The sequence below is a fragment of the Crotalus tigris genome, unplaced genomic scaffold (genome assembly GCF_016545835.1).
Source record: "Crotalus tigris isolate CLP2741 ecotype Arizona unplaced genomic scaffold, ASM1654583v1 scf7180000018716.860359, whole genome shotgun sequence".
NCBI classification, from domain to species: domain Eukaryota; kingdom Metazoa; phylum Chordata; class Lepidosauria; order Squamata; family Viperidae; genus Crotalus; species Crotalus tigris.
The window spans coordinates 115,866-142,397 of NW_024097164.1; the positions used below are offsets into that span (position 1 = coordinate 115,866).

The following is a 26,532-nucleotide window of genomic DNA, read 5'->3' on the forward strand; positions in this document are numbered from 1 at the left end:
CCCCTGAGTTGTTTCTCCTTTTCCAGTAGGCAGCCCTTGGGAAATTGACAGATGCTTATCACTGGGGGGCCAGTCACCTGCATTTCAAAGCTGCAGGCCCAAGCAAATAGAAATGCAGCCCGTTTGCCCAGAGCTGCTTCGCCAAAGGAGCCAGTTGGAGATCGTTGGGGGTCACAGGCGGCAGCCCAGGGATCAATTTGGAGGTGCAGAGGGGAGGGGAATGGCCGAGGGCTGCCCATGTAACGTTGAAGCAGCCACCTTTGGAAGTACCAACACTGCTCCAGCCAGGCTCGAACCGGGCAGAGCAGGTGATGGGAGAGAAGCGGGCCAATCACCTTGTCGGCAGCCGGGACTCTGGTGCACCTTCCTGGCCAGCGGGGCCAACAGTAGCACTGGTTGGAGATCGCAGGGGCTGTGTTCCCTTGGGGCTGCGGCTTGCGGGAGGGCTGGCCCACTCAGCGGAGGCTCCGGCGGACCACTCCCAGGGGGGATCCCAGGGCTGCCTCGCGCAGCTCCCCGGCCACATGGGGATGGGGCCAGCCCAGGAAAGAGACTTCCTGGCTGAGCTTCTCCCAGGGGGAGGGGTGCCCAGGTGAGGGCCAATCAGGAGCCCTGCAAGGCTGCAAGCCCGCATGAAGAGAGAGAGAGAGAGAGAAGCGCAAGTGCTCTGTCTCTGTCTCTCCCTCTCTACAAATGGGAGCTGCAGTAGAAGCTGAAAGAGCCGCATGCGGCTCCGGAGCCACAGGTTGCCGACCCGTGGTCTAGGTTATGCACCTTGGCTTTGTAATATTATGTTACCTGTTTTTGAAGCAGGTTAAAAGACAGTTGTCTTCCAACTATTCCAAGAATTATCCAGGCAATCTTATAAATAACCTCTATTGAGCCTATTCCCAAATAATTAGAAAGAAAGTAATCTTTAGGTCTCTGTCTTCTTAATTATCTTAATTATAAACAATAAGATAGTATTTACTTATGAACAGGCACTTAGCAACGGTTCAAAATTTCAATGAACCAACCAAAAGGTATTTACAATCTAGTTTTGATGGCCATCCTCCACCCCGCCATTGTATGATTGTATTTTGGTGCTTGACAACTGTTCCGTATTTACAGCTTTTTGCAGCATTCAGTGGTCACATGACTACAATTTACAATGTTTTTTTCCTGCAAGCTGGCATTTACTTCTATTTTGTCATTAAAAAAGCCCATTGTGGGTTTGCTTAACCATCACTGTGTTTGCTTGATGACTGCATCGTTTGCTTAGTGACTGCGACATTTACTTAGCATCTGTAGTGCTCACCTAACAACCACTGCAAAAAAGATCATAAAATTGGATGCGATCACATAACCTGCTTATCAACCACTTTAGACTTTATGACTTTAGATCATAATTCTGAGCTCAGTTGTAATTCGAGAACTTCTTGTTATGCCATCATTTTTCCTGTCAAACCCACATTATATTTTAAATGGCTCCCGAATTTTACTCTTTCTAACCCAAGGGTTTGTATTATGTTTCTGTTCATTTATGAATGCTTTGTTATTTGAATTATGTGCTTCATAGCCCTAATTCTTCTAAGCACTTGCAATTCTGTTATCTATTTTTACCTGAGACACTGGATAGTTTTGAAGAAGACACAGCTGTAGCATCATAGTTTCACAAAATTATAATGGCTGGGGGAACATTTGTTCACCATTGGAGGATTGTAACATTTTCTGTTTTTGATCCTAGTTTTTTGTTGACTTTGGATTATATCAGCATTAATCTAGCAACCATCAATTCCTGCATTAATCCTATAGCGCTCTATTTTGTGAGCAAGAAGTTCAAAAACTGTTTCCAGGTAAGAGCCAAAAAGATTAAATTAAACCTATCAAAAACAATATTGAAGAACAAAATGTGAAAGATGAACAGAATACTATTCATCCTTTTCCAAGTTGATCCCATATTTTGAAATATTGATGTTTAAATTTTAGAACCTGCTTTCTGCTCAAATAAACATTTAGGAACATTTATGTAGATGTTTTACAACAGTCTTTTCCAACTTTCTTTCCTTCAGTTATGTTGAACTTTGAGAATTTCCAGGATTTTCTCATAGTGGCTGATAATTCTGGAACTTTTTCTAATACATTTGAAAAGCATTGAGCAGGGCTATTATATTTTGATGTCATTAAATCTGATTATTTTGATAAATTTAGTCACAAGCCTGTCTAGTTTTACACATTAGATGAAGACATATATGAAGGTTTATTTCCCAAAGAGACGAAGTTGTTTCATTTTTACTAGCACAATGGCCATTTCAGTCATTACTAATGATGCAGCTATTTACAAAAAATAAATAGGCTGATTTATTTAGTTCTTCAATATTTATACATATTGAATTTAGATCTTCAATAATTATACATAATCTCAGAACTAAAAACTTGAGTTTCTTTACTTCACACTACAGTTCAGATGGAAACGACAATTATCAATGGAAGGTTCCCAATGGGGAGGGGATCACTTCAGAGCTAGTCAAAAAGTGCCAGAATGATAGAAGCTCAAGAATTATTATATTGTACTAAACTCAGCATAACTTGGAAAGAAGCTGTTGCCACTTCTTTCATAATTTAGTCCAATTCTTGTTTTTAAGAGAAGAGAGAATTAGCTGAAATACAAATCATATCGGTTTCTAACAACCCCTGTTAAGAGAGCTATATTATTCCATTAATTTCAAATCTCTTTTCTAAGTTTCAAAGTTTTGTAGTCTAGTTAAGCTGAAAGTGTGGAACAATGAAACAAAAGAAATACATTTTTCTTATCTGTTTACATTTAACTACATATTAATCACAGTTTAGCAAGAAATTAGGTATGCTTAAGAGTAAATTTACCCTGTATTTTATGGTTACTATATGTTTCTCCATTTCTGAAGTGTAATTTACTCAGGCTTTCTACAATTTGGAGAATTCTGCTCTCCACTGAAAGTGAGCCTTCATTAAAATAAATTAACCAACAAACAAACCAGTAATGTTTGGAATTTTTTTTCTTGCCAGTCATGCCTCTGCTGTATTTGTCACCGGACAGGAAGTCAGATGTCCTCTGTCCCCATGAATGGGACCAGCATTCAGTGGAAAACTAATGAACTGAATAATCACAATACAGAGCGGAGTATCCACAAAGACAGCTTAAACTGAGATTCAGCAAAGACTGTACTTCTGAATTTAAGGAAAAGACAACAGATACGATATCTAGGATTCAACAAACTTATTTATTTGGAAGCTCTGTGCTCTAGCACTTAATTCCAGAGATGAGCAGAAAGAACAGTTGTGCATAAGTGAATCTCTAAATGGATTCCAAATGGTTCTTTTTGTTATAAAGAAATTCACTTTTGGCAGAAACAAGAACAATTGACCCAGTACTCTGCAAAGTGTTCACAGATTTCAGCCAGAACGTCTAGCTGTATGTTATGTTGCATATTCTGTTATATCATTTTAATTTTATAATCTTATTGAATTTTCTTGGATATCAAGAATTGTGAAAACGTAGGACCTGTAGCTGCTCTGTAATAACACCATTGTTTTTTCAGGAAATATTTTAGTTAATCCATAGGTAGTTCTCAATTTACAACTATAATAGGGACTGGAAAATGTGTTGTTAAGCATTGCTTTCACTAAGCAAAGCATCACATATCTACATCCAATTTTACCACCATTTTTACATGGTTAAGTGAATCACCATGGTTATCAAGCAAGATATCACATGACTATGGCTTGAGACCTTCAATGCCGGCTTCTTCACTGACTTTGTTAGAAATAAACTGCAGGGAAAGTTGCAGATGGTGATCATGTGACTGCAGGATGTTGCAACCATCATAAATGTGCAATGATTAGCAGGCATCTGAATCACAATCATGTGACTGCAGAAATGTTGCGACGATTGCAAATGTGAGAACCAGTCATATTTTTTTTTCAGCAGTGCTGTAACTTTGAACAGTTGCTAAATGAATGGACATTAAGCAAGGACTAATTTCATGTTTAGAACCATGTTCAGCAGAAAACATTTTTATAACTATAATATATGTGTTAGATTAGATCTAAACAGTATTTTATGTATTGTAATGTAACAAATGAGATGTAATTTAGAAAATATTATTTTTTGTGCGGGGTTTTTTACCAACCACCGGTTTGTGGATACAGGTATAATATTAGGATTTAACCTTTAGGACATAAACTTATGCCCAAAAGGTAGAGCAGTGTATTAGCAGGGAAATTTTAAATAAACCACATGCAGACACAAAATGATATATGTACTTTGTGAAAATATCTTTCAACAGACATACATATTTCCCCATAGCACATGATTCCACTGTTGAACTGTACTTACTTTTTATAACATTCAACTGGAATCTATCTTCTGACAAATTAAGACCATTACACCATATCCAGCACTCTATTTGTGATAGCCATTCAGATATTTAAAAAATGCTTTTAAATTTCCCCCTCAGACTTTTCAACGTCAGACATACCCACTTCCTCTCATTTCTTCTTAAAAGATTTATATTTCCTTATTATCCTTCTCTGCATCTTTTTTGGTTTCTATGATTTTTTTCAGTATGTAAAAAATTACATATAAACTTGTTACCAAATTCTGTAAAAAATGGCAATGTATATAAAACCACTTTTAAATTCTGTTTCATAAAAATGAATGCTACATTTTCAATTGTTAATTATATATTTAAGATTGATAATTCTGGCATTCTGTTGCAGACAAATCCTAAAACATAAACCTCTGTGATGGGCAGAATCAAGATGCGAATGATGGTCTTTCTCTTTGCCAACCTTTTTTTCCTGTTTTGCTTGGATGTTGTTCCATTTTTCTTCCTTTTGCTATCACAACATGTTGCCAAGGATTGGAGAGATCTGTCCATAGTTTTGACATGGTCTCTTTTGAAGGACTGCTGAAATTAGTCTGAGAACAGACTATCAACCAAACATTCTTTGTAGTTCATTTTGGAGAAATAAAATTTTACAGAAGGATTTCTACAATAAATTACATCTCTAATAGAACAGGGCACACATAATTCCTGCCTAGGTAAATGTGTATTTAAAAACTCTTAGGAGTCTAAATGAATTTTTCAAAAGAGTCTATTGAACATATTCTTCTATTTTAATTAAGTTAGAGGGGGTACTATAGGGGTGAACAAATATATTAGTTTTTAGTCTTCTCTTTTTCTAGCTTTTTTGTCTTAATTTTTTTTCAACTAACTTCACATTAGATAAATTTGTTTTTTAAAAGTGTGCATGAAAATTCATTTATAAATTTACGAACGCCTCTCATAAAAAATATTGTATATAATTTATAATACTTCAAGTCTTGACAAGCAAGTTGTCAAATATTGTGCATTCTGCACATTATTCCCACTAATATAGACATTTCTATGCACTCTTTCATAACATGCATACTTGTATATTTTATAAATTGGAAAATTGCATCAAAAATGAGAAGCATGCTTTTCAACCACAATTTCAGTTTGCATATGGGTAAAAAGTTATGTAAGCTTACATTAAAATACCAAACAAATGTCTTCACTTTTAGAAAGGAGCTTCAGCTTGGGAATCATATTCTGCTTCTTTAAGAGTTATGCAGTATTGAACCATTTCTTAAGGCAGCATGACATCTTGCTTTTGCGCTTATGGATGCCTAGAGATAATGAATTAATGAATACCAAAGGGTACTTTTGTTCACACAGGGTCCAGAACACTTCTGAATAAGTTTTCAAAACTCTTCATAGAAATAATTAATATTTGGATTGAGTTGAGATAAATCCCAGTGAATTCAAATTTTGTTATCTGTTATAAATAGGTAGCTCAGCGAATGACAGCACTCAGCTGATTTTGGCTATTCTTGAAATGTTAAGCAGATCCATTCTAGTTAGTTGGGTGGAGATCAATAGGAAAGTCCAAGGTTGTAAGCTAATTTGGGTAGTAAGAAAACACCCTGGAAAAGATAACGAATCATTTCTCTATTACTGTCAAACAAACTATTTTATATGGGCTTTTAGAGATAACCAATTTAAGGGAATCTTGATTTTTTTTATAAGTAAATAATAATATAATTCTTTTGTTTCCTGCAGTGCCTGATGGACAGTAGCATACCTGGTTCCTCCTCTTAATTGGGAAATAGGATTCCAGGTTTAGAGGCAAGAACCTTTTATTAACTTTAGTCTTTTGTCTGATATTCAGATCTATGATGCCCAGTATTGGAAAATCTCAGCTGGGAAAGTCTCAAAGAAAGCCAAGGGCAGGATGGAATAGGAGGATCTGATCTATAGCTTTGAGAAAAGATTTAGAACAGTGAAAGTCTACTGTTCTAAGTAGGGATCCAGTTACTGAATATTGGTCTTAATGCATTTTAACATTGATGTGCTGTTCCTGCTTTTATTTTAGGTCATTAAAGATAATGGAGCTCTCTATCAGAGTAACTAGTTAAATTGCTATATCCATCGTGTTAACTTTAATGGGAAGGACGAGTGAATTGCAGCCAATATACTCAAAATTACATGCTGAGCTAAGTCCAACTATTCTTCTTTCTCTATAGTGCTCAGTTTTTGGTAACTATTTCAATGTTCAGAATTCCTTTGCAGCAATTATAACTTAAGTAGGTCTCTTATTTACTGAATTCATATATGATGCTTGAAGTATCTTCTAGGAAAATCAAAATTAAAAAAATATAATGAAAATGTAAAATGTGAATCCATCTAAATCATTATAATCCAAATGACTTCTTTATTATTATCATAATGTCTATGGTGTGGGTCTTATAAGCAGCATTTTTTCCCAGCAAAATGGATTGCTTAGAACAACACAACTTACATTGTATGGCTACAAAATATTGTCAACCAATTTATGATGTCTGCTGTGCTTAAGTACGCAAAACAACCATGTGGTTTTGAACCTTCAACAATTTCAAGTAGAAACAATTCTGTGTATAATTAAGATCAATTTACTGAACAGTTACACCATCTTCATATAGAAGATGATATTGTAATTTGTATATATGAAATGTCTATGTAAATGTCTATAGTATTTTGATATATACGTGTCATAGCAATTGTTCTGTTTATATACATATTTCTTGTTTTCAAATAAAATGTAATGTGTTGACATTGCTCTATAATAAAGGAAAAGAGCATGCTGTGAGTATTTTTTTACCCAGAAAACTTTAGAAAACAAACATTTTCATAACTTACAAATTTCTGATCTTTCTCCATGTGTGCTTATGTATATGTGTATAAATGTATACATGCTGAGGCAATATGAGAGGCATTTATATCCCTAATCTTCTTGAGCAGATGATATCTTAACTGAAAACACAAAGTATTTTTTGTTTCCCTTCCAAATATTCTAGGAATCTGCATTTTGGAACAATTTTATAAGTACTTACGAGTTTAAAACATTTATATAGCCATCTATTATGCAGAAGATATGTGGGCAGTTCCAAACCAATGTAACTGCACAATTAATATATAAATATATCTATTAAAACCACAAATAGTAAAAACTTAACACCATAATAAACTTTAACAAGCAGTCTACCACAAAAACTTTCATCAGTCTCACCCTATCTCAGTGCTTGGCAGAAAAGCCAGATCTTAAGTGCTTTTCAGAAGGCTAGGAGGCTAGGAGTCTGCTAGGGCCTGCTAGTTCCCTGCTAGGGGACTAGGAGGGAAGGTTTTCCATAGGAGAGGGGGTGTTACGTAGAAGGCACATTTCCTAGATCTCATAGAATGCCATTATTTAAAGGATAGGACCAGGAATGTGCCCACCCTGTCTTATCTAGTAAGATCAGTAGATGTCCTTAGTGAGAAGTGGTCCCACACATAACCTGGCTCTATATCAGTGGTTCTCAACCTTCCTAATGCCGTGACCTCAACCATGTGGTCGTAAGTCGAGGACTACCTGTATTTCCCTGTGGGCGGGCAGGAGGAGGCGTGCATACTCCGCCGCCTCTCCTGCAGCTGCACGCGGGCCGCCCAGCAATCACCTCAGCCCGGGAGTGCCGCGCATGCGTGGTGCCGCCCCGTGCCGGCCGAGGTGTAGCTGGCAAGCGGCAGCGACGGCGCAGGCCGACCACCGGCTGGGCCACTAGCTGGCCCAGCCCAAGGGAGGTAAGCCACCCACTGGGCCCCACACGTGCCAGCAACCCTCCCTGCGCCCACCGGCCTCTCACCTCCCACCCCTGGCCCTCTTTTACTTACATTTAGTAGTTGCTCAGCAGGGAGTGGTGGAAACATCCAGAAACCTCGCCTTAGCTGCAGACAACTTGCAGCACCGTTTTTGGTGGGCTCAGCAGGGCAGAGACAGCCTGGACAATTCCTATTGGCTTTTGAAAGCCAATAGAATTAGACTCTATTCAAGAGAGTCTATTCTATTGGCTTTCAAACGCCAATAGAATAGGGTCTCTTGAATAGAGTCTATTCTATTGGCTTTCAAAAGCCAATAGAATAAGAGAGAGTAGCACAGCTAAGGAAAAGGGGGAAAAATGGCGGACTGCGTTGTTTGGCAACCTCCGTGAAATGGTCGTTCGACCGCAAATGGGGTCGCGACGCACAGGTTGAGAACCACTGCTCTATATAGAGATTTAAAGTTAATAACCTGACCTTGAAATTACACCTTGAAGAAAAGTCAGAGCCAATGCTGCTTGTTACAGAGATGTAACATGAGCTAATTGGTGTGCCACCATATTCTGGACCAGTTGCAACTTGGATGTTCTTCAAGAGTAGCCCATGTGTAGCACATTGAAGTAATACAAACAGGAAATCAGCAGGGCATGAGCCACTGTGCAAGGTCTCCCAGTCCAGAAAGGTAGCAATTGGTGTACCAGATAAATTGTGCAAAGGTCCCTTAGCCACTGGTGTACTAGACACCAGTGCCACTCCTCATGCAACAGCCATGCACCTAGGAGAACCCTCAAATTGTGCACCAGCTTGGTCCAGGGGAGTGCCATCCCCTCCAGAGTCAAAGATGGAGTATCTTCTGGGCCTGGGAAGGGCAAAAATCGAGAGATATTCCATCTTGCCAAGATTGAGTCAAAGCCGGTTCTTCCCCATCTTACAGATCCTCAGCCAGCACGGCCATAGTATTACTTGCCTGACTAGGGATAGAGATGTATAGTTGTACATTATCAATGCCACTATCTATATCAATGGATGACGTCCCCCAATGGTTTCAGTAGTGTTAAAAAGAAGCAAAAGGCTGCAGCTCTAAGGTACCCCACATTGTAGGGACCTAGAGCTTGACTTCTCTCCCACCAAGACCAAAAGGAACCAGATGCAGAGGAAAGGGAAGAAACGCTGTTCTCCTAAGTTACTGCAAAATGAAAGTTTTTTTTTCCTTATTATAGCTATAAAGTGTTATTTAAAAACAGGGTTTTTTTTTCTTTTACTATTTTCCAACCTAGTTTGATAATATTGCAGTTCAATCTAAATAACTGACATCTTACTACCAGCTGTTTAACGGTAACAACAAATGAAAGATTCTCTTTTCTCTAAATAGATTATTCAGAAAGAAGACTTGAGGAAAAATCAGAAGATGGGTTTGATTTGAAGGATCTTGGGACCTTGTTTCAACATATTCCCAAATACATTCTTTTCTCAAACTTGAGCATAGATAAATTTTCCTGAACTATTATTGTGTACCTGGTTTCATTTGGTTTGCTTTTAAATAAAAATAATACAAACAATGTAAGATAAAAATAACAGAAAGAATGCAAAGTTAAAATAATGTAAGTAGGTAAGAACATCAATGGAAGAATTGTGATCTAAAATATAGGTTGATTGAGCCTGTACAGAAAAAGGAATATTGACCTCAGCTTCTTCTCAGCAAATTATTTTTATGCTGTTGAAATTAATTGCTGATTGACAGGTAATTTTCAATTTTGTCAGTCTTTTACAAACTGCACAGTGTCTTTACATAATTTCAGATCAAACCTCAATCTGTAATTACTCTTTAAATAAATATTCAGCTAGACTTTATTTGTTGAATTCAATAGATGCTTCTCTTACAGATACTATGTTGTCACTTTTCTGAATTCCAAGAACAAATTTGCAACCATTTGCAAATTTTCTTAGGAATTTCTCATTCAGAGAGTCTGATAGTCTGTTTTTTTCCCAACTCCAAATCTGTTAGAGCTACAACTCCCTTAGTCACTGATAATATCAGCTGGGAATCTTACTATTTGGAGACGTCTGTTCTATGCTGTCCAATTAATTTGGCTGTTGTCATAGGAAACAATAGCAAAACATGTTAAGTAATAGTTATTGGAGCAATGATGTCATGATACAAACCTCATGCTTACCTACTTATGGCCTATCTTTGGATGCAGAGCTTTTAGCATGATGCAGGCATTATTGCTCTCTACTGTCCAGTTCTGTCATGGAGGCCTAAGGCCATCTTTTATGGAACAGGCAAAATATATACAAACTTTCCCAAGACATTTGTCTCTGCATCCACCAGTCTCCTAAATTTGAAATTACTCAGGATTGCTAATATGTACTGACCGAGCCAGAACTAAACTAGACAAGATATAAATTATGAATCATACTGCTTGAGTTTGGAAACATATTTGCTGCATTAAAAGCACATAGCTAACTAATATACATCAAAACAATTGTAAACCCAAAGCTGGACTCTTCCTGTAAGGATATACTGGACTTTTAATCATCATCACCCCCACAATTTCCTACGACTGTGTTAATTAAGGATTTTTGTGGAGGAGGTAATCAAAGGAAGGTTAAAATGATTTGATTTCTTGTTACCCATGCATACTCTCTCCAGAGCTTTTCCTTACATAAACTCAGAAATAAAAGCAAGATGGCCCCATCAGCATAATGATATGAAGTTTAACCATATATGTCAAACTAGACAAGATACTATTCTAATCATCTATAGTGTTTATTTTTTAACTGGCAGTATGAGGGAGGAAGCTCTGTAGACTGATATATTTTCTTGTAAAACATTCTTATTCAAGTCTTGAGAAAGACTTGATATCTTTCATGCAGGGACAGGAAAAGTTCTTGCTGACAAAACTGTTATATACTATTTCAAAATCTTCCTCCCCCCCCCCTTTTTTTTTTTTATAGCCTACCATTTAGGTACCAGAAGTAGCAGGCCTGCAGTTTGTCTTGGCACAAGATGCCATTAAGTAGATAAGGAAAAGAAGTGATCAGCCTCCAATTTCTTTTCTGCAGTGAATCATTTTCCTGCTGTAATCCATAAAAGCATCTCTGCACAGACGTGTCTTCCTTTGAAAATAGTTAAACAAAAAGCTCAAATGCTTACCTCCTGTACAGCTACTTCTGTTTATTATATGAATTCTCTTTATAATGGTCAGCCTATGATATATATATTTAATAGTAATTTTATTAAAAGTTACAATTACAGTAATAAGAAACTAATGCAAACTAAAAGGAAAAATAGAAGATACAGAAAAGAAAAAAATATAAAATATTCTATATCCTTGAATATTCTATATCCAACATTGGCATCTTATATGAAAGAACGTTCAGTCATAAAAAAATGCTACCTAAAGTCTGAAATGGTAAAGCCCAGAGACACGGTTTACCACCTCAGAGTGATATAGGTCAGTATTTCTTCTGGGAAAAGCAGAACCGAAATCCAGTTTTCGTTGAAAGTTTATTACAGTTTTGTGGGAAAAGAACTATTTGGCAGCATCCCAGGCATAAAGGTCTGAGAACAATGTGTCAGAAAGACTCAAGAGACCCAAAAAGCTACTTTATAACATAAATTTGTTTTTCCAGAGGCCCTCTTTTAGTGACTTTTAAAGAAGCCTGCTCCAATATATAAACAAATAAGCTACAGAGTTCCTTAAATATCCTTATATAAATCAATGCTTATATCTGTATGTTTTTGAAATAAATTCTTTATTAAAATAGTATTTTTCTCTAGCAAGCACTGTGAAAAATAAACTTGTATGAATATATTTAATGAAAAGCATATCTTCAATCAGGTGTTGCTTATATATATTATTGGGATTAAATTCTATTTCTTCCATTTTACAGGTTCTGGTTTTCCTCTGCCTCTGTTTTTTAAAATATTGTGTATTCCCAAATTACTGATTATGTTTAATTAAATTGCTAGCACATATCATAACTGCAGTTATGATATTCACATGAAGCTATTTTTTTCCCCTTTATTTGTTTCTACGTATCTTTTGTAGGACAATTTTGAACAGGGTTTAGTTCAAAACTTTTCAAAACATCAAATCAACATGTGTGTGTGTCTCTCTGTATAATCAGTCAGCAAATTTAAAAGACAGATATATTCTTGGACCTCCAGAAGACCTGGATGAAGATAAATATTCCTCAATACACTGAGTTTTAAATCTAAGGATTGGATTGATAGCTGGTTAATATACAAGAAGCCAAGAATAAAAATATTGATAGTTTGTAGGTAAAGAAAAGTAAGTCTATTGTAATTAGTCCTATATAAGGGATCATTCAGATATTAGTTTTAAACTGTGGCCTCCAATGACCTCCTGAGTTAACAAGATCAAATCACCTCCCACAAAAGAGGTAACTGGACCACATGATCAGCTCTGGAATATAAATCATCTTCCCAGAGAATCTCCTGTATATTCAGTCATACAAAAATTAAGGTTTGGAATGGCTAGCTGGATTTGCACATTAAGATATCTGCCATATTGTCTGGCTTAGCATTTAGTATGAATGTAGCCAATGGAATTTTTAAAGCCTTGTTTCCACATAGACTGCACGTTCTTTCAGGAGAAAGGGGGCATCAACATATACACTGATACATGAAAATACTTGTTTTCCTAATAATAAATATTTTAAAGTAGAATTTGCATCCTTGAATATGTAATCCTACTAGATGGTATGTTGACTTGCAATGTACTTTCTATGTTAAAGATCCTAGCTTGTATATGGAAATGAAGGGATATTTGTGAGTGAAATACTTTTTAAATTTAAATTTATTGTTTTATCATAGAAAATAAAATACAAAACACTAAAACAAAATGAAAAAACAAAAACATACATTCAACCCTAAAAACAATAACCAAAAGTATATAAAAAAGGAGGAAATACGTGTGTATGTGTGTGTGTGTATGTATATATATATATATATATATATATATATATATATATATATATATATATATATATATATATATGTTTTCTGAGGTTTTCGCGGGTATTTGTATATAGGTCTTTGGTTGTTCGGGTTTTCTCCCGCGTAAAATTGGAAGTGTCTTGGCAACGTTTCGACGAAGTCACATTCGTCATCTTCAGGCTGGTGTTTTTAGCTTCTTGCTTTGAGCAGCAATGTGTGGTTTTAGCTGTTTCTTCCTTTTAACTGCCAGTGAGGGTATGAACTGATTGGATGGGAGCTTGGCTGTGTTCTGATTGGGTGGAGGTGTGTTCTGAATGGTTAGGGGCTTGGCTGTGCTCTGATTGGCTGGGGGAGTGTTCTGTTTGGTTGTGCTCAGGTTAGTTAGTCTGAGTTGCAGAGGGGTTTAAGATTTTGGGGTTAGGGAGTCGTTTGTCAATAAGGGCAGGTTTCCAAATGGCTGGTAGGCGGGAGGTATCATCTCGCTTGTTCATGCTGTGTGGGCGTTTTTCTATCTCGATGGCTTCTCTGATTATTCTGTTATTAAAATGTTCACTTTTGGCAATGGTTCTGGTATTTTTAAAGTCAATTTCATGTCCTGTGGCTTTAAGGTGTTGGACCAGGGAAGATGTTGGTTCCTCTTTTTTGACTGAGTTCTTATGTTCTTCAATGCGTGCACTTATTCTTCTGTTGGTTTGTCCGATGTATGTGGTGGGACAAGTGGTGCATGGGATTTCGTATACTCCTTGATTTTCTAATTCAATTTTATCTTTGGGGTTTCTAAGGATGGTGGATATTTTTCTGTTTGTGCAGAATGCTGTTTTGATGTTGTGTTTATGGAGGATCTTACTGATTCTGTCTGTGGTGCCTTTTATGTATGGGAGGAGGGCTTTGCCGTTTTCTTGTTCTTTGTCTTGGATTTTAGTGGGGGTTTCTTTTTGGATTAGGTTTGTAATCTTATTTCTATGGAATCCATTGGATGTTAGTACATTGGTGAGAGTGTGTAGTTTTTTAGGTGTTGTTCGTCAGCTAAGCGTTTTGTTCTGGAGATGAGTGTCTTGGCTACAGAGTTGATCTGTGCTGGGTGGTGGTGTGAGAGAGCGTGCAGATAGCGGTTTGTGTGTGTTTTCTTCTGGTAGATGGTGTGTCCTAGGGAGCCATTGGATTTCTTGTAGACTAAGACATCCAGGAAGGGAAGTTGGTTGTTAGCTTCTGTTTCCATGGTGAACTGTATTTTGGGGTGTAGGCTGTTGAGGTGTGTGAGGAAGTTGTCCAGTTTTTCTTTCCCATGTGGCCAGATTATGAAGGTGTCGTCTACGTATCTGAGCCAGAGTTTGGGTTTGTGATCAGATTTTTCTAGAGCTTGGGTTTCAAAGTGTTCCATGTAGAGGTTGGCAATGACAGGTGAGAGGGGTGATCCCATGGGTGCTCCTTCTGTTTGTTTGTATTTTTGTCCGTTATAGATGAAGTATGTGTTGGATAGGCAGTGGTTGGTCAGATCTAAGATGTGTTTGGGGGGGTTATATTTGTTTTGAATAGCTGTCAAGGCTTCTTTGATAGGCACTTGGGTGAAGAGGGATATGACATCGAAGCTCACTAGTAGGTCGCTGGGCTGTAAGCTTTGTTTCTTTATGATCTCTATAAACTGGAATGAGTTTTTTACGTGTGAGGTGATGGATTCTGCATAGGGCTGTAGTTGTTTGGCGAGAAATTTGGCTAGGTTTTGTAGAGGTGAGCCTATGGAGCTGACTATAGGTCTGAGTGGGGTTCCTTCTTTGTGTATCTTGGGGAGACCATAGAGTTTAGGGCATCTGGATGATTTCTCTCTGGGAATGATTCTTTGCTGGATCTCTTCGCTAATGGGGGAGGCTTTTATCTTGGTTCTGGTGGTTTTTTCCAGGTAGGTGGTGGGATCTGTATTTAGGGGTTTGTATGTGGAGTCTTGGAGTAGGTTGGTTAATTTGGTTTGGTAGTCAGATGTGTTCATAACCACCGTGGCGTTGCCCTTGTCTGCTGGTAGGATTATTATGCTGGTGTCTTCTTTCAGGTTACGTAGTGCTGTCTGTTCCTCTTTGGGTAAGTTGCTTTTGGGTGGCTTGCTGGTGCAGAGGATGTTGGTGATTTTGAGTCTGATTTTGTTAGCGTCATCGGGGTTGATTTTGGTCAGGCTGGTTTCAACTCCACATATAATGGTTTCAGTGGGGATGTGTTTGGGAGCGACTGCAAAGTTGAATCCTTTGAAAAGGACATTGGTTTCAGCTTTGGTAAGGATCCTATCTGAGATGTTATGCACTGTTTGTTTCATGTGTGGCTGTGAGGGAGGAGCGGTTTGTTTCTGGTGTTCTTGTAGTCTTCGGAGTTTGTTGGTGTGTGTGTCTGTCTTGAGAGTGGTCTGTGTTTCGGCTCTCCAGATGGCGAGTTGTTTGGATTTGTCCCAGAGTGCAGGTGGATCTTGTTGCTGAGTTTGAGGTGAAGTGTGAGGAGATCTTTGTTGATTTGGTCTAGGAGGAATCTTTTTGTGTGAAGTTCATTTCTGATTAGGGCCAATTCTGTTCTTTTCAGGATGTGTTTGGTGGCTGCAGAGTTGGAGTGGAATTTCAATTGGAAACCTGTGGGGATTAAATTTTGATCTGGGCAGTTGCGTAGGAATGCGAGGTCACATAAAATGGAAGCTCTTTAGACTTCGAGTTTTTCATAGGTCCTGGTCAGATGGTGGATATCCTCCCCGTAGAGGTACAATATTTGTTTTCTGAGGTTTTCGCAGGTGTTTGTATGTAGGTCTTTGGTTATTCGGATTTTCTCCCGCGTCAAATTGGAAGTATCTTGGCGACGTTTCGACAAAGTCTCATTTGTCATCTTCAGGCTGGTGTTTTCGGCTTCGTGCTTCTAGGAGCAATGTGTGATCATAGCTGTTTCTTCCTTTTAACTGCCAGTGGGTGTATGAACTGATTGGATGAGAGCTTGGTTGTGTTCTGATTGGGTGGGGGGTTTGGCTGTGCTCTGATTGGATGGGGGGTTTGGCTGTGCTCTGATTGGTTGGGGGAGTGTTCTGTTTGGGTGGGGGTTTTGTTGTGCTCAGATTAGTCTGAGTTGCAGGGGGAAGTGAGATGCTGAGCTGTATTGCTATTGTTTGGCTTCGCGTTCGTGGTTGTCCTCATCTTCATGGTGAGTGTCAGTTTGCTTCATGTATGGATTGGAGGGGTTTAAAGTGGTTAATGATGCAGCTGTGGTCTGCCTTCTGGTTTGTGGTCGTGCCTCATCATCGGTGTGGGTTTGGGTTTGCTTTTTCCGTGGATGTGTGGTGGTGACATCCTGTGTGGTTTTCGTGAGTGTGAGTCTGGTGTCATTCTTTGTGTTAGGGACTCGTTTGTCAATAAGGGCGGGTTTCCAAATGGCTGTAGGGGGGAGGTATCATCTCGTTTGTTCATGCTGTGTGGGCGTTTTTCTATCTCGATGGCTTCTCTGATTATTCTGTTATTAAAGTGTTCAGTTTTGGCAATAGTTCTGATCTTTTTAAAGTCAATTTCATGTCCTGTGATTTTAAGGTGTTGGAATCCTCCAATCCATACATGAAGCAAACTGACACCCACCATGAAGATGAGGCACAACCACGAACGCGAAGCCAAACAATAGCAATGCATCTCAACATCTCACATTCCCCTGCATCTCAGACTAACCTGAGCACAACAAAACCCCCACCCAAACAGAACACTCCCCCAACCAATTAGAGCACAGCCAAACCTCCCATCCAATCAGAGCACAGCCAAGGTCCCAACCAACCAGAACACACCTCCATCCAATCAGAACACAGCCAAGCTCTCATCCAATCAGTTCATACCCCCACTGGCAGTTAAAAGGAAGAAACAACTACGATCACACATTGCTCCTAGAAGCACAAAGCCGAAAACACCAGCCTGAAGATGACGAATGAGACTTCATCAAAATGTCACCAAGATACTTCCAATTTGACGCGGGAGAAGAATCACTGTGGTGGCAGGGCAATCAATTGTCCAAAAACAAAGTCATACTCATAAAGATAAGATTAAATCATTAAAAAAAAGGTAAAAGAAAAGCACCCCTCTCTATTCCCAGTCTAGCAGTATATTATATTCAAGTTAATGTATTTCAGCACAACTAAGTCAGTCAAAACAGTCATCAATAAGATTTCATCTAAATAAATCCAAATCCTATATTAAGCTTTACTATTTCAATTACTGTATTCCATATTGCTAACATAAATACATAATTAGCACTTCAAATGTCTCTCCATACCTTTTTTTCTCATTAACACAATCAATGTTCATTTATTAATATCATTCCTTCTTTTTTCTTAATCAGTAAGATTTCATCTAAATAAGTCCAAATCCTGTATTACGTTTTACTATTTCAGTTACTATCTTCCATATTGGTAAACTAAATACATAATTAACACTTCGGGTGTGTTTTCCCATTCCCTTTTTCCTTAACATAATCAATAAACATTTGTTAATATCATTTCTTCTTTTTTCTTATTCTTCTTCCATTACAAAATAGCTATCATTCCTAATAATAAAAATATTGCCATAAATGCCGGTGTATAAGGCAACTTCTGCAAGCCTTAAAATCGGCGCCAAAGATGGGGGTCGTCTTATACGCCGAGTCATCTTATATGCCGGAAATACTGGTAGTTTCCGGCGTATAAGATGATGTTCTAGGAATGCGACTTGGCGACAAAGATGGGGGTTGTCTTATACACCGGGTCGCCTTGTACGCCGGCATATACGGTAATTCAAAAAAGAGGAGAAAGGAAAAAAACAAAGAAAAAAACAAAGACAAAACAAAAAAATACCTTTCTATTTCTATTATATTTTATAATCTATCACTCCCTCAATATCTGTGTCAAACTCCTTTAACCTCCTCTCAAAATTACTATCACCACAACAAACAGTTTAATATATAGACGAACATCTTCTTATTAAATTCAAACCTTTAATTAATTTTTATTCAATCTAACATCTTATTTAACTGTTTTAAGCCATAAATCAATCCATATCTAGTAAGCCTTAAAATCCAATATAAAGAGCCTTAAGTCAAAACTCTTAAATCTTATTCTAGCTTTCCTTTTATACCAAACAGGTTTCCATAACACCGCCTCTATATCAATGAATAAGTCACTTTTTATGCCTTGTAGTATCCTTTGCGTCAAACAAGAGCGTCTCCTTTTCTGTTTTAAAGACCTAGCTCATTTGTAAGTAATCCCTTGTTTTTTTTAAGAGTTAAGTCTCCACATTTGAAACTGTTGACTAACAGGCTCAGTTATGTCCAATTTTGTAGTTAATAGATGCTTATCCAGGCTGCCATAGTTTTCAGTTAGTTGAGTTTGTCTGTTCATTTCTGTTGATTTTAAAGTTGTAAGTGGTAAAATAGAATCTTCTTTAATCTTAGTTGATTCAGCTTCTGTTGTTTTTTGATCTATAAAATACTCAGATGTAGTCTGGGGGTCAATTTGTAAATTCAAATCAAAATGTCTGTTTTTCATTGCCATAGTATACTCTTTTATTTGGAAACGTATTTGATCAGTAGCTTCATAAAGTTTTTCCAGTATAAGTTTATAGTCAAGTTGAACATTAGATTTCTCCATTTCAAGGAAAATTAGAAACAATCTGTATCTTTAGTAGAGGCTGTGTTCAATGAACATTTAATCAGTATCCACCCCCACAAATACAGCTGTTGAATTTCTTTGTCTTTCCCTTTTTATGGTAGTCTAAAGATCAAAGCCAGTCTCACCAACAGAAAAAGAAATAGTGCAATTTTAACTTTTTCCACAAGGTGTCCTCAGTAGAATATAAAATCCCCTCCCAGACACCAAAAATATCATTAACAAGATCAGAAAACATAGAAAAAAGGAGAATTCTTCAAATGTAGACAAAGTCCAATAGTAGATTCAATATTCAATCTTAAAAAGATTTTCCAAGACCCCAAAGTGAATTAAAAAAAATAGAGAGAGAGAAAAAAGTCACTTTAAATTAATTCAATCCATAAGCTTCTTTTTCCCACACTCACCAACATCACCTTTTCAGAGCAGGGAAATGATTTCAAAAGTGCTTTTTACAGGCACAAAAAAAGGAGAACCAAGAGAGGAAGAGAAAAAAGTCTAACCTGGCTCAGCCATGGTTTTTTCCTGTGCTTAAATGTTCTTCTGACTTCTGGTTTCAGCGGCAAGGTGAGTGGACATTTGACTGGCCGCTCTTTCCACCGTCGGCCCAAAGGAGCAATCTCAGGCCATGGAAGAAGCTGCTGCTGTCCCACGGATGACGAGGACCTCCTCAGCGGTAGCTGCCCCTCCAGGGTGGCTTTTCGACCCGATTAAGGGTCTACCGGCAGCGAAGAATCAGCTGGCGAAGAGAGCACAGCTGCGAGTGCCGCGATCCGGAACCGGAAGTCACCTTAACTTTTATTATTTTATTATTAAAGCTTGCAGATCATTTACATTTTCAACTATCAAAGTAGCATAATCAACAGGGCTGTAAAGGTATGGAGAGATAGAGACTCAGATTTATCATAACCGGTTCGCCGAACTCAACAAAAAATATACAGTCAGTGGTGAGATTCAGCTGGTTCATACCGCTTTACCAGAACCAGTGCGAACCAGCTGAATCCCACCACTGGTTGTATATAATTCAGGAAGTCAGATAGTTACCTTATTGATCTTTAGTAGAATGGAGTCTCACAGTATGATTTCTACACTGAAACAAAGTATTTCTTGATTGCTGTACATAATTTTGTTAACTATTATTTTTGCTGCCCTATTTAGCATAATTGCAATAGGAGAACTGACCATATAATATGAAATAAAACATGTTTTTGATGTATCCGTTTTTAAAAAATAGTTTCTTATGCAGGTATACAAAACCACTTTCCCTGATAAAGCAAAGAAGGAAATGGAGATAGGCTAAAATTTAAAATACAAATATATAGAAAGTTAAGAATTCTTGACAATAGGATTGCCTCCAGAGAGGAGTGTGCTCCATTCAAAATGACCATGGACACCATCTTGAATTTTTTGAAACACCTGTGAATGCCCCTTATCAAGATTTGTGGTGATAAAGAGAGAAGGTTTCGGATTTACTATAATAAATAGAAAAAGAATAGGAATTGTTTATATGTATGCTTAGTGACAGTTTCGCAAGCTAAAAGGAAAAATGAAAAAGAAAAATGTAAAGCAAAAATAGATTGAATAAAAAGTTTCAGCATATGTAATGGTCAGAACTAGAATTCTGGGGATGCATATTAAAGCACATGATTAATCATGGAAATTCACTTTGGCCCAGTCAGTAGCTTTCAATCTACTCTGCCTCACAAGCTTACTCCTTTGATTTTTATTGAACTACTAAAGGATTTATGGGATATAAATCTTACTTATAACAACACATTTTGTTAGATACCTATCTTATACTATTAAGTATTGCATAAATATGAGCAAGAATCTAGCTTAAAATCCAGATATTTTTATACGAGAGCTGTAGTTCAGATATATATGTTAGTTCATAGATTACACAATATCAAAAGAAAGCTCTTATCTAGACATAACAATAGTGCAATGCAACAAGACTATAAGCAGATGCATTTCTACTATTTTTCACATGCTGACAATATTAAATCCTGATGTACTAGTATAATAGTTTGGATTTTCTTTATAAGAAGGGGTTGTTTTTTGCTTTGCAGAATGGATTTTGCTCTAGTGAAAGCTAATGCAGACATCTATGAACCAAACTCTGATGATGATGGAATTCTAGTCAAATTCATCAATTCAGATAAATGTCATCGAATTTAACTGGGCCAACCCCCTGGTGACCTCTTGTTTATAAAGCCTTTTAATCAATTATTATGAAATCCTTAAATGAAATATCTGAAACAAGTGAAATATAACTGAAATGAGCTTCTAATGTTGTTTGACATCTCCTTCTAAAAGTATTTTCGGGATATCTCTTTTAAAGCATCTATAAATGAAAAGAAAGTATTAGTAATTTAGAATTCCTTGTGTGGGAGCTTTTGCAAGCACACACAAACAAAGGCACACACACATATATTGTATATATAATTTTTCATCAGTTTCAATTTTTAGAACTGTAGCACACCCTAGTGGTAAACAGAACATTTATATTTTTCAAATACTGAATGAATATATTTTTTTAAACTTGAAAACATGTATCTCAAATTCACATATTTAATGACACAGAAAAAAATTACTAAAGCTTATATAAACATCTCTCAGTATTCAAGAATGTGCTCTGGAAAAGGTTAATGGAAACTAATCTGATGTTTCTATTTGATTCTGAAATAGTAAAGAGATCAGTTCTTTGAATGAATTCACATATCATCAAAGTGCAAGATGGTACTAATTCAAAAGAGAGTAAAAAGAAAAAACCCTAAAAATATACAAATTACTCTTTCTTCTCTGACTGGACCAAAGTATTGCATGAATGATTTTCCAGTGCTATTTCCAAAACATTTTTGTTGGCTAGTGATTTTTTTAACCTAATTAATAGTTGTATTATTCAAAACAATATTGCCTTTTAAAAAATGGACTGACCAATGATGGGGCTTGAGTAATTGTGGAAATCTGACTGGATTTGTACTGTATTAGACTGTGCATGGTTGCATTACAGCATTTGCAAAGAGTTACAAAAAATATGCCTCTATTTGAATTCTAAACCTATTTGTAGCTCAGGATTGAAATGAGCGGTCCTTGGTGCTCTCTGAACTTGCTTGTTTTCTTACTGACATTTCATTACCCTAACTAGGTAACATCATCAGTGCTAGGTAAAATGATGTTACCTAGTTAGGGTAATGAAATGTTGGCAAGAAAACAAAGAAGTTCAGAGAGCACCAAGGACCCCTCATATTGCATATCATTCACACAAGTTGTGTAATCTCTTAAAGTTGGCCTCTATTTGCAGAATCTGTTTGGGGCTTGGAGGTGTCCTTGGAAATAAACATGATGTTGAAGGCTGGAACTTTGCTTTGCAACAAACCATCTTACTTTTTTCAGAGAAAAGAATAGAGTCATCAAGTAATCACAGAATTAGAATCAGTAATCACAGAATTATGCAGAGATAAATTGTAGGGATTATGAAAAAGAATGTCTAGTGGAATTCTGAAATATACTGTATATAAAAAGCATTAAAAGAATAATTTGAAAAATGAGGATAAGAGAAATATATTTTGTAATATGTAATACCAGTTCTACAAAGCTGGGTAAGATCAAAGAAATACAAATTACCTATTTTTCAGTTAAGCACCTTTAGTACTGGTTTGGGAGCAAATAAAGAATTGTAGAAACATTACAAACAATTTCAGACCATCATTTATATTGAGTAACAAGAAGTATGTTTGAATAAACTGAAATGTTTCTTCATCTTGGGAGGGAGAAACCACAATGACCCCTTTTCTCTCCCCTATAATCACCACAGAAAGCAACAGTGTACAAAACAACAATTTCATGGATTTATTGAGTCACAGCTCAATATGTTTGTCTCTTTAATACATTTCTCAATTTCAACACAACTAAAGATATACATCATCGAGCAACAGAATTTTCCAAACTAATGTACAGTAAGCAGGCAGATTATCTAAATCAGTAATTGGATACAAGAATAACAGAATAACAGAGTTGGAAGGGACCTTGAAGTTCTTCTAGGCCAGGGGTAGGCAACCTCGGCTCTTTTATGACTCGTGGACTTCAACTCCCAGAATTCCTCAGCCAGCCATGCTGAGGGGAAAGGGAGAGGTTTCCAAGCTGCGAGTCATAAAAGAGCCAAGGTTGCCTACCCCTGTTCTAGTCTAAACCCCTGCTCAAGCAGGAAATTCTATACCATTTCAGACAGATGGTTGTCCAATCTCTTCTTTAAAACCTCTAGTGTTATAAAAAATTGTCATTGATCATAGAATAGAATCCCAGTATAGAAACACAGTAAGAGAAGTAGCAGCCAAAAACAACAAATACAATGGCAAGGTATAGAATAGAAAATCTACATTTGTACACACACAAATGTAGACCCAGACATACAGAGCTCTTTTTATCTCTTATTTTATAACCTGTGTTAGTCTCTGACCAGTTAGCCTCTGACTTTTATAAATCTTGTCATGGAATATTGTTACAGTTTAATAGTCAAATTAAGGAGGAGTTTAGCTGTTTAGGCAGTTCTTGGCCATGGATGTTCATGTCCTATCATCCATCAGTCACATTTTGAGTTTCTCCTTCTTCTTCTTGTGCCACATCCTTTATTGGACATTGGCGATCATGTTGGCACTCCTGTTTTTATCAGCGGCCACATGAAAAAGTGCTGCTGAGTTTTGTTCAAACCAGTCTCTTAGATTTTGAAGCCATGATGTTCTTCTTCTGCCTGGACCTCGTTTGCCTTTAATGAGTTTCTCCTAGTTTGTGGCATACTCTTACACTTTCCCTGGATATGTGCATTCAAATGACTGTATTTCATTAGACTTGAATATTCCTCATATGGCTCATTAAGCCTAATATTTATCTCGATCAGCAGAAAATATTTTCTGGGCAAAAAAGTCCACTTACATTCAAATATGGATTCTCTCTGATTTAAGTAGCCCTTGGTTTTATATACCCAAAGTATCTTTCTAACCATTCCCAGGTTTCATACAATTTAAACTGAGTTGTCATATGGAAATTCAAAATCATCCAAGTTATGGTTGTCTCAAAGGTGCTTTTCAAAAGGCAACTGGACTTTCTTGGGTTTTTTCCTTGAAAACATTTCAGTCCTCATCCGAGAAGCTTCTTCCGTTCTGACTGAATGGTGGGGAATAGAAGAATTTGTATTCTTTGCAGAATCTGGTCTTTAGGTTGGTCATCAGCTCTCTGAGAGTCATGGAGGCCACTTGGGGATTTATCTGTATTCTCTGAGTGCAAAGTAGTGCGGAACCTTCCTGGGACTGCTGAAAGGACTTTGTTGTAGACAGGAGATAAGTGGTGTCATATCCCTCCCCCTCTGTAGAGAGAGGGCTGTTCAATTTTAACACAAATAGACTGTTTGAGCCCTCTTTCAAACCAGTAATCCTCTCTGTCCAGAATGTGGACTTTGCTGTCTTCAAAAAATGACCTTTGTCTTTCAAAAGTTGATGGACTGCTGAATCTTGTCCTGATGGGTTTGTTCTCCTATGTTGTGCCATTTGTTTGTGACCGGATGACTGCAGATGACTGCAAATAATATAAATCCTTCTACTCCCCAAGCTTTTTGGATAAATCAAAAATTTTCAGGGAAAAAGCCAAGAAAGTCCAGTTGCCTTTTGTAAAGCATCTTTGGACTGAGTTGCCATTTATAAAATAAACTTCCTTTTGTTTTTTTATTTATTTATGACCAATTTCCCTTCCATTATCTTCCCATCCTACTCACAATTTCTCACAATATTATTACTTAATAGCAATATCAATAAACAGTTGCAAAAAAGTAATTAAGGGGCACACAGAACAACTGAGATTAAAAGAGGAAAAGAAAACGCAGAACAATTTTGATGGAGATTAAAATATGTTTTGGAAGTAGGTTAAAAGGAGCATTAATCAAAATGAATGGAATTAAGATAAAAAGTGATGACATGATTTGGAATAAAACTGAAATGAGGAGATACTGAATGACTATTTTAGAGAGCTGCATGGAAATGATCGGGATATAAGAACAAGTTAAATTGGAATGACTACTATAAACTACAGATGTACATAAAATGAAAAATGGGATGTTTCTCCATTCAAGGAAAACATTACCTCTTGGGAGTTTTGTTGTGCTATTTCAGATCAGTTGTGCTTTGACAAAAACCTCCAAACAATTTCAGATGGAGATAAGAGAGTGGTTAAGAGCATACTGGACTCCCTAGAAGTGAATGGCTACCAAAATAAATTTGAATAATAAATTCTACTAAATAAGCAAATATGACGTGTGTATGTGCGGCTGATTTAAAAAGTAAGGGTGAAGGAATCCGTCTTTTTAAAATCTCATTAAAACCACCTCTCATTCCACTCAAAGCAGAAACAAAACAAAAATAGGATTAGGGCTGAGGAAATTGTATCAAAGAGATACAAGCAACTTGGTACTGGGAACCAATCACTACCACTGCAATAGCAGCACCAGTTCACTAATGAGTTCAAAAATGTCCAGGATAATTTTTTCCAAAGGTCAGTCTCCAATCAATATTTTTCCAACAGCAGTTCTATCAAATGCCTTTGTCTGTGGAGCAGGCTTCTTAAATGTCTTATGCTTTACTCCAAAACTTCAACAGATCACATAATGCTACTAAAAGCAGTAAGGACCATAACAGGTCCCTTGTTGAATAGGCTCAGACAAATTCAAAGGATAACTACAAAATACAATTTTCCCAAATAGTTGATTTGAAAAACCCACAAAACCTGCTAAGGTTGCTAATAAAGGAATATTAAAATATTTGATCTGATTATGTAGTGATTGTATGACTTGATTAATGTGTGTGCGAAGACCATATACGTATTTAATTACTGGAAAAATCACTTACTGTTCCCCCATAGTAATGAAAAGTCAACTAAATTAAAGAGGGATTAATTAGTTCAACATGCACAATTCTGATCAAAAATGACAATGTGCAAAATTTGGGAAGTGCAGTGCAGCAGGGAAATTTCACAACAGGATTTTGCTCTTCAGCAGGTAATTGGAAAATGAATATAAGAAAGAAAGGTTACCATATATTTTTAAATTAAGGATATGGAAAAGTAAATAAGCTTGAATTATAAAATATTTAGTGTTGAAAGCTGATTGCTAATAAGACTAATATAACATAGAAGTAGGGTAAGTCTAAGTATAAAGATGTCCATCAAGTTGCTTAATATATAAATTGATATATATTTAAGAAATTCTTGTAATGTTAGAGAGCTGTTGGCTAAAAATTAGAACAAATATATTTTGCATGTTGCATAGAAATGGAAGGAAGTATGTGAATTTATGTTGCTTTGGTAGAAAATAATTTCAAGAATTACAAATGGCATGGAAAGGTAGCAGTTATTTCTTGGGACTAATGAACACATTTTTTCTTCTTTTTGTAGGGAAGTGAGTTTGGAATGTCAGGAAAAAGTTCAATGTAGTTTAAAACAGGGGTCCCCAACCCCTCGTCCGTGGACCGGTACCAGGCTGCAGCATGCCAGCAACTGGGCCGCACAAACAAGCAAAGCCCATCTGCAGGATGCAGGCAGCACACAAAACCATGCATCCTCCGGGCTGCAGAAAAACCTCTGTCCATGGAACCAGTCCCTGGTGCCCAAAAGATTGGGGACCTCTGGTTTAAAAGGATAATTTAAGTATAAAGGTATACTTAAGTATAAAAAACAAGAAGAATCAGTATCAGTAATGAATGTGTGCTGAATGAACACAAAACACGTGGTCTACAAAA

The 26,532-nt window shown here is 36.9% G+C and overlaps 1 protein-coding gene across 1 annotated transcript in view; it reads left to right on the forward strand.

Annotated features, from left to right (window-relative positions):
• Window positions 1-4,268, forward strand: part of EDNRA (endothelin receptor type A) — a 38,359-nt gene extending 34,091 nt beyond the window's left edge. Inside the window, exons 7-8 of the mRNA XM_039355667.1 lie at window positions 1,727-1,835; window positions 3,025-4,268. Coding sequence (XP_039211601.1) covers window positions 1,727-1,835; window positions 3,025-3,165 — 250 coding nt within the window. The 3' untranslated portion in view covers window positions 3,166-4,268. The remainder of the gene's footprint in view (window positions 1-1,726; window positions 1,836-3,024) is intronic.
• Window positions 4,269-26,532: the final 22,264 nt, after the last annotated feature.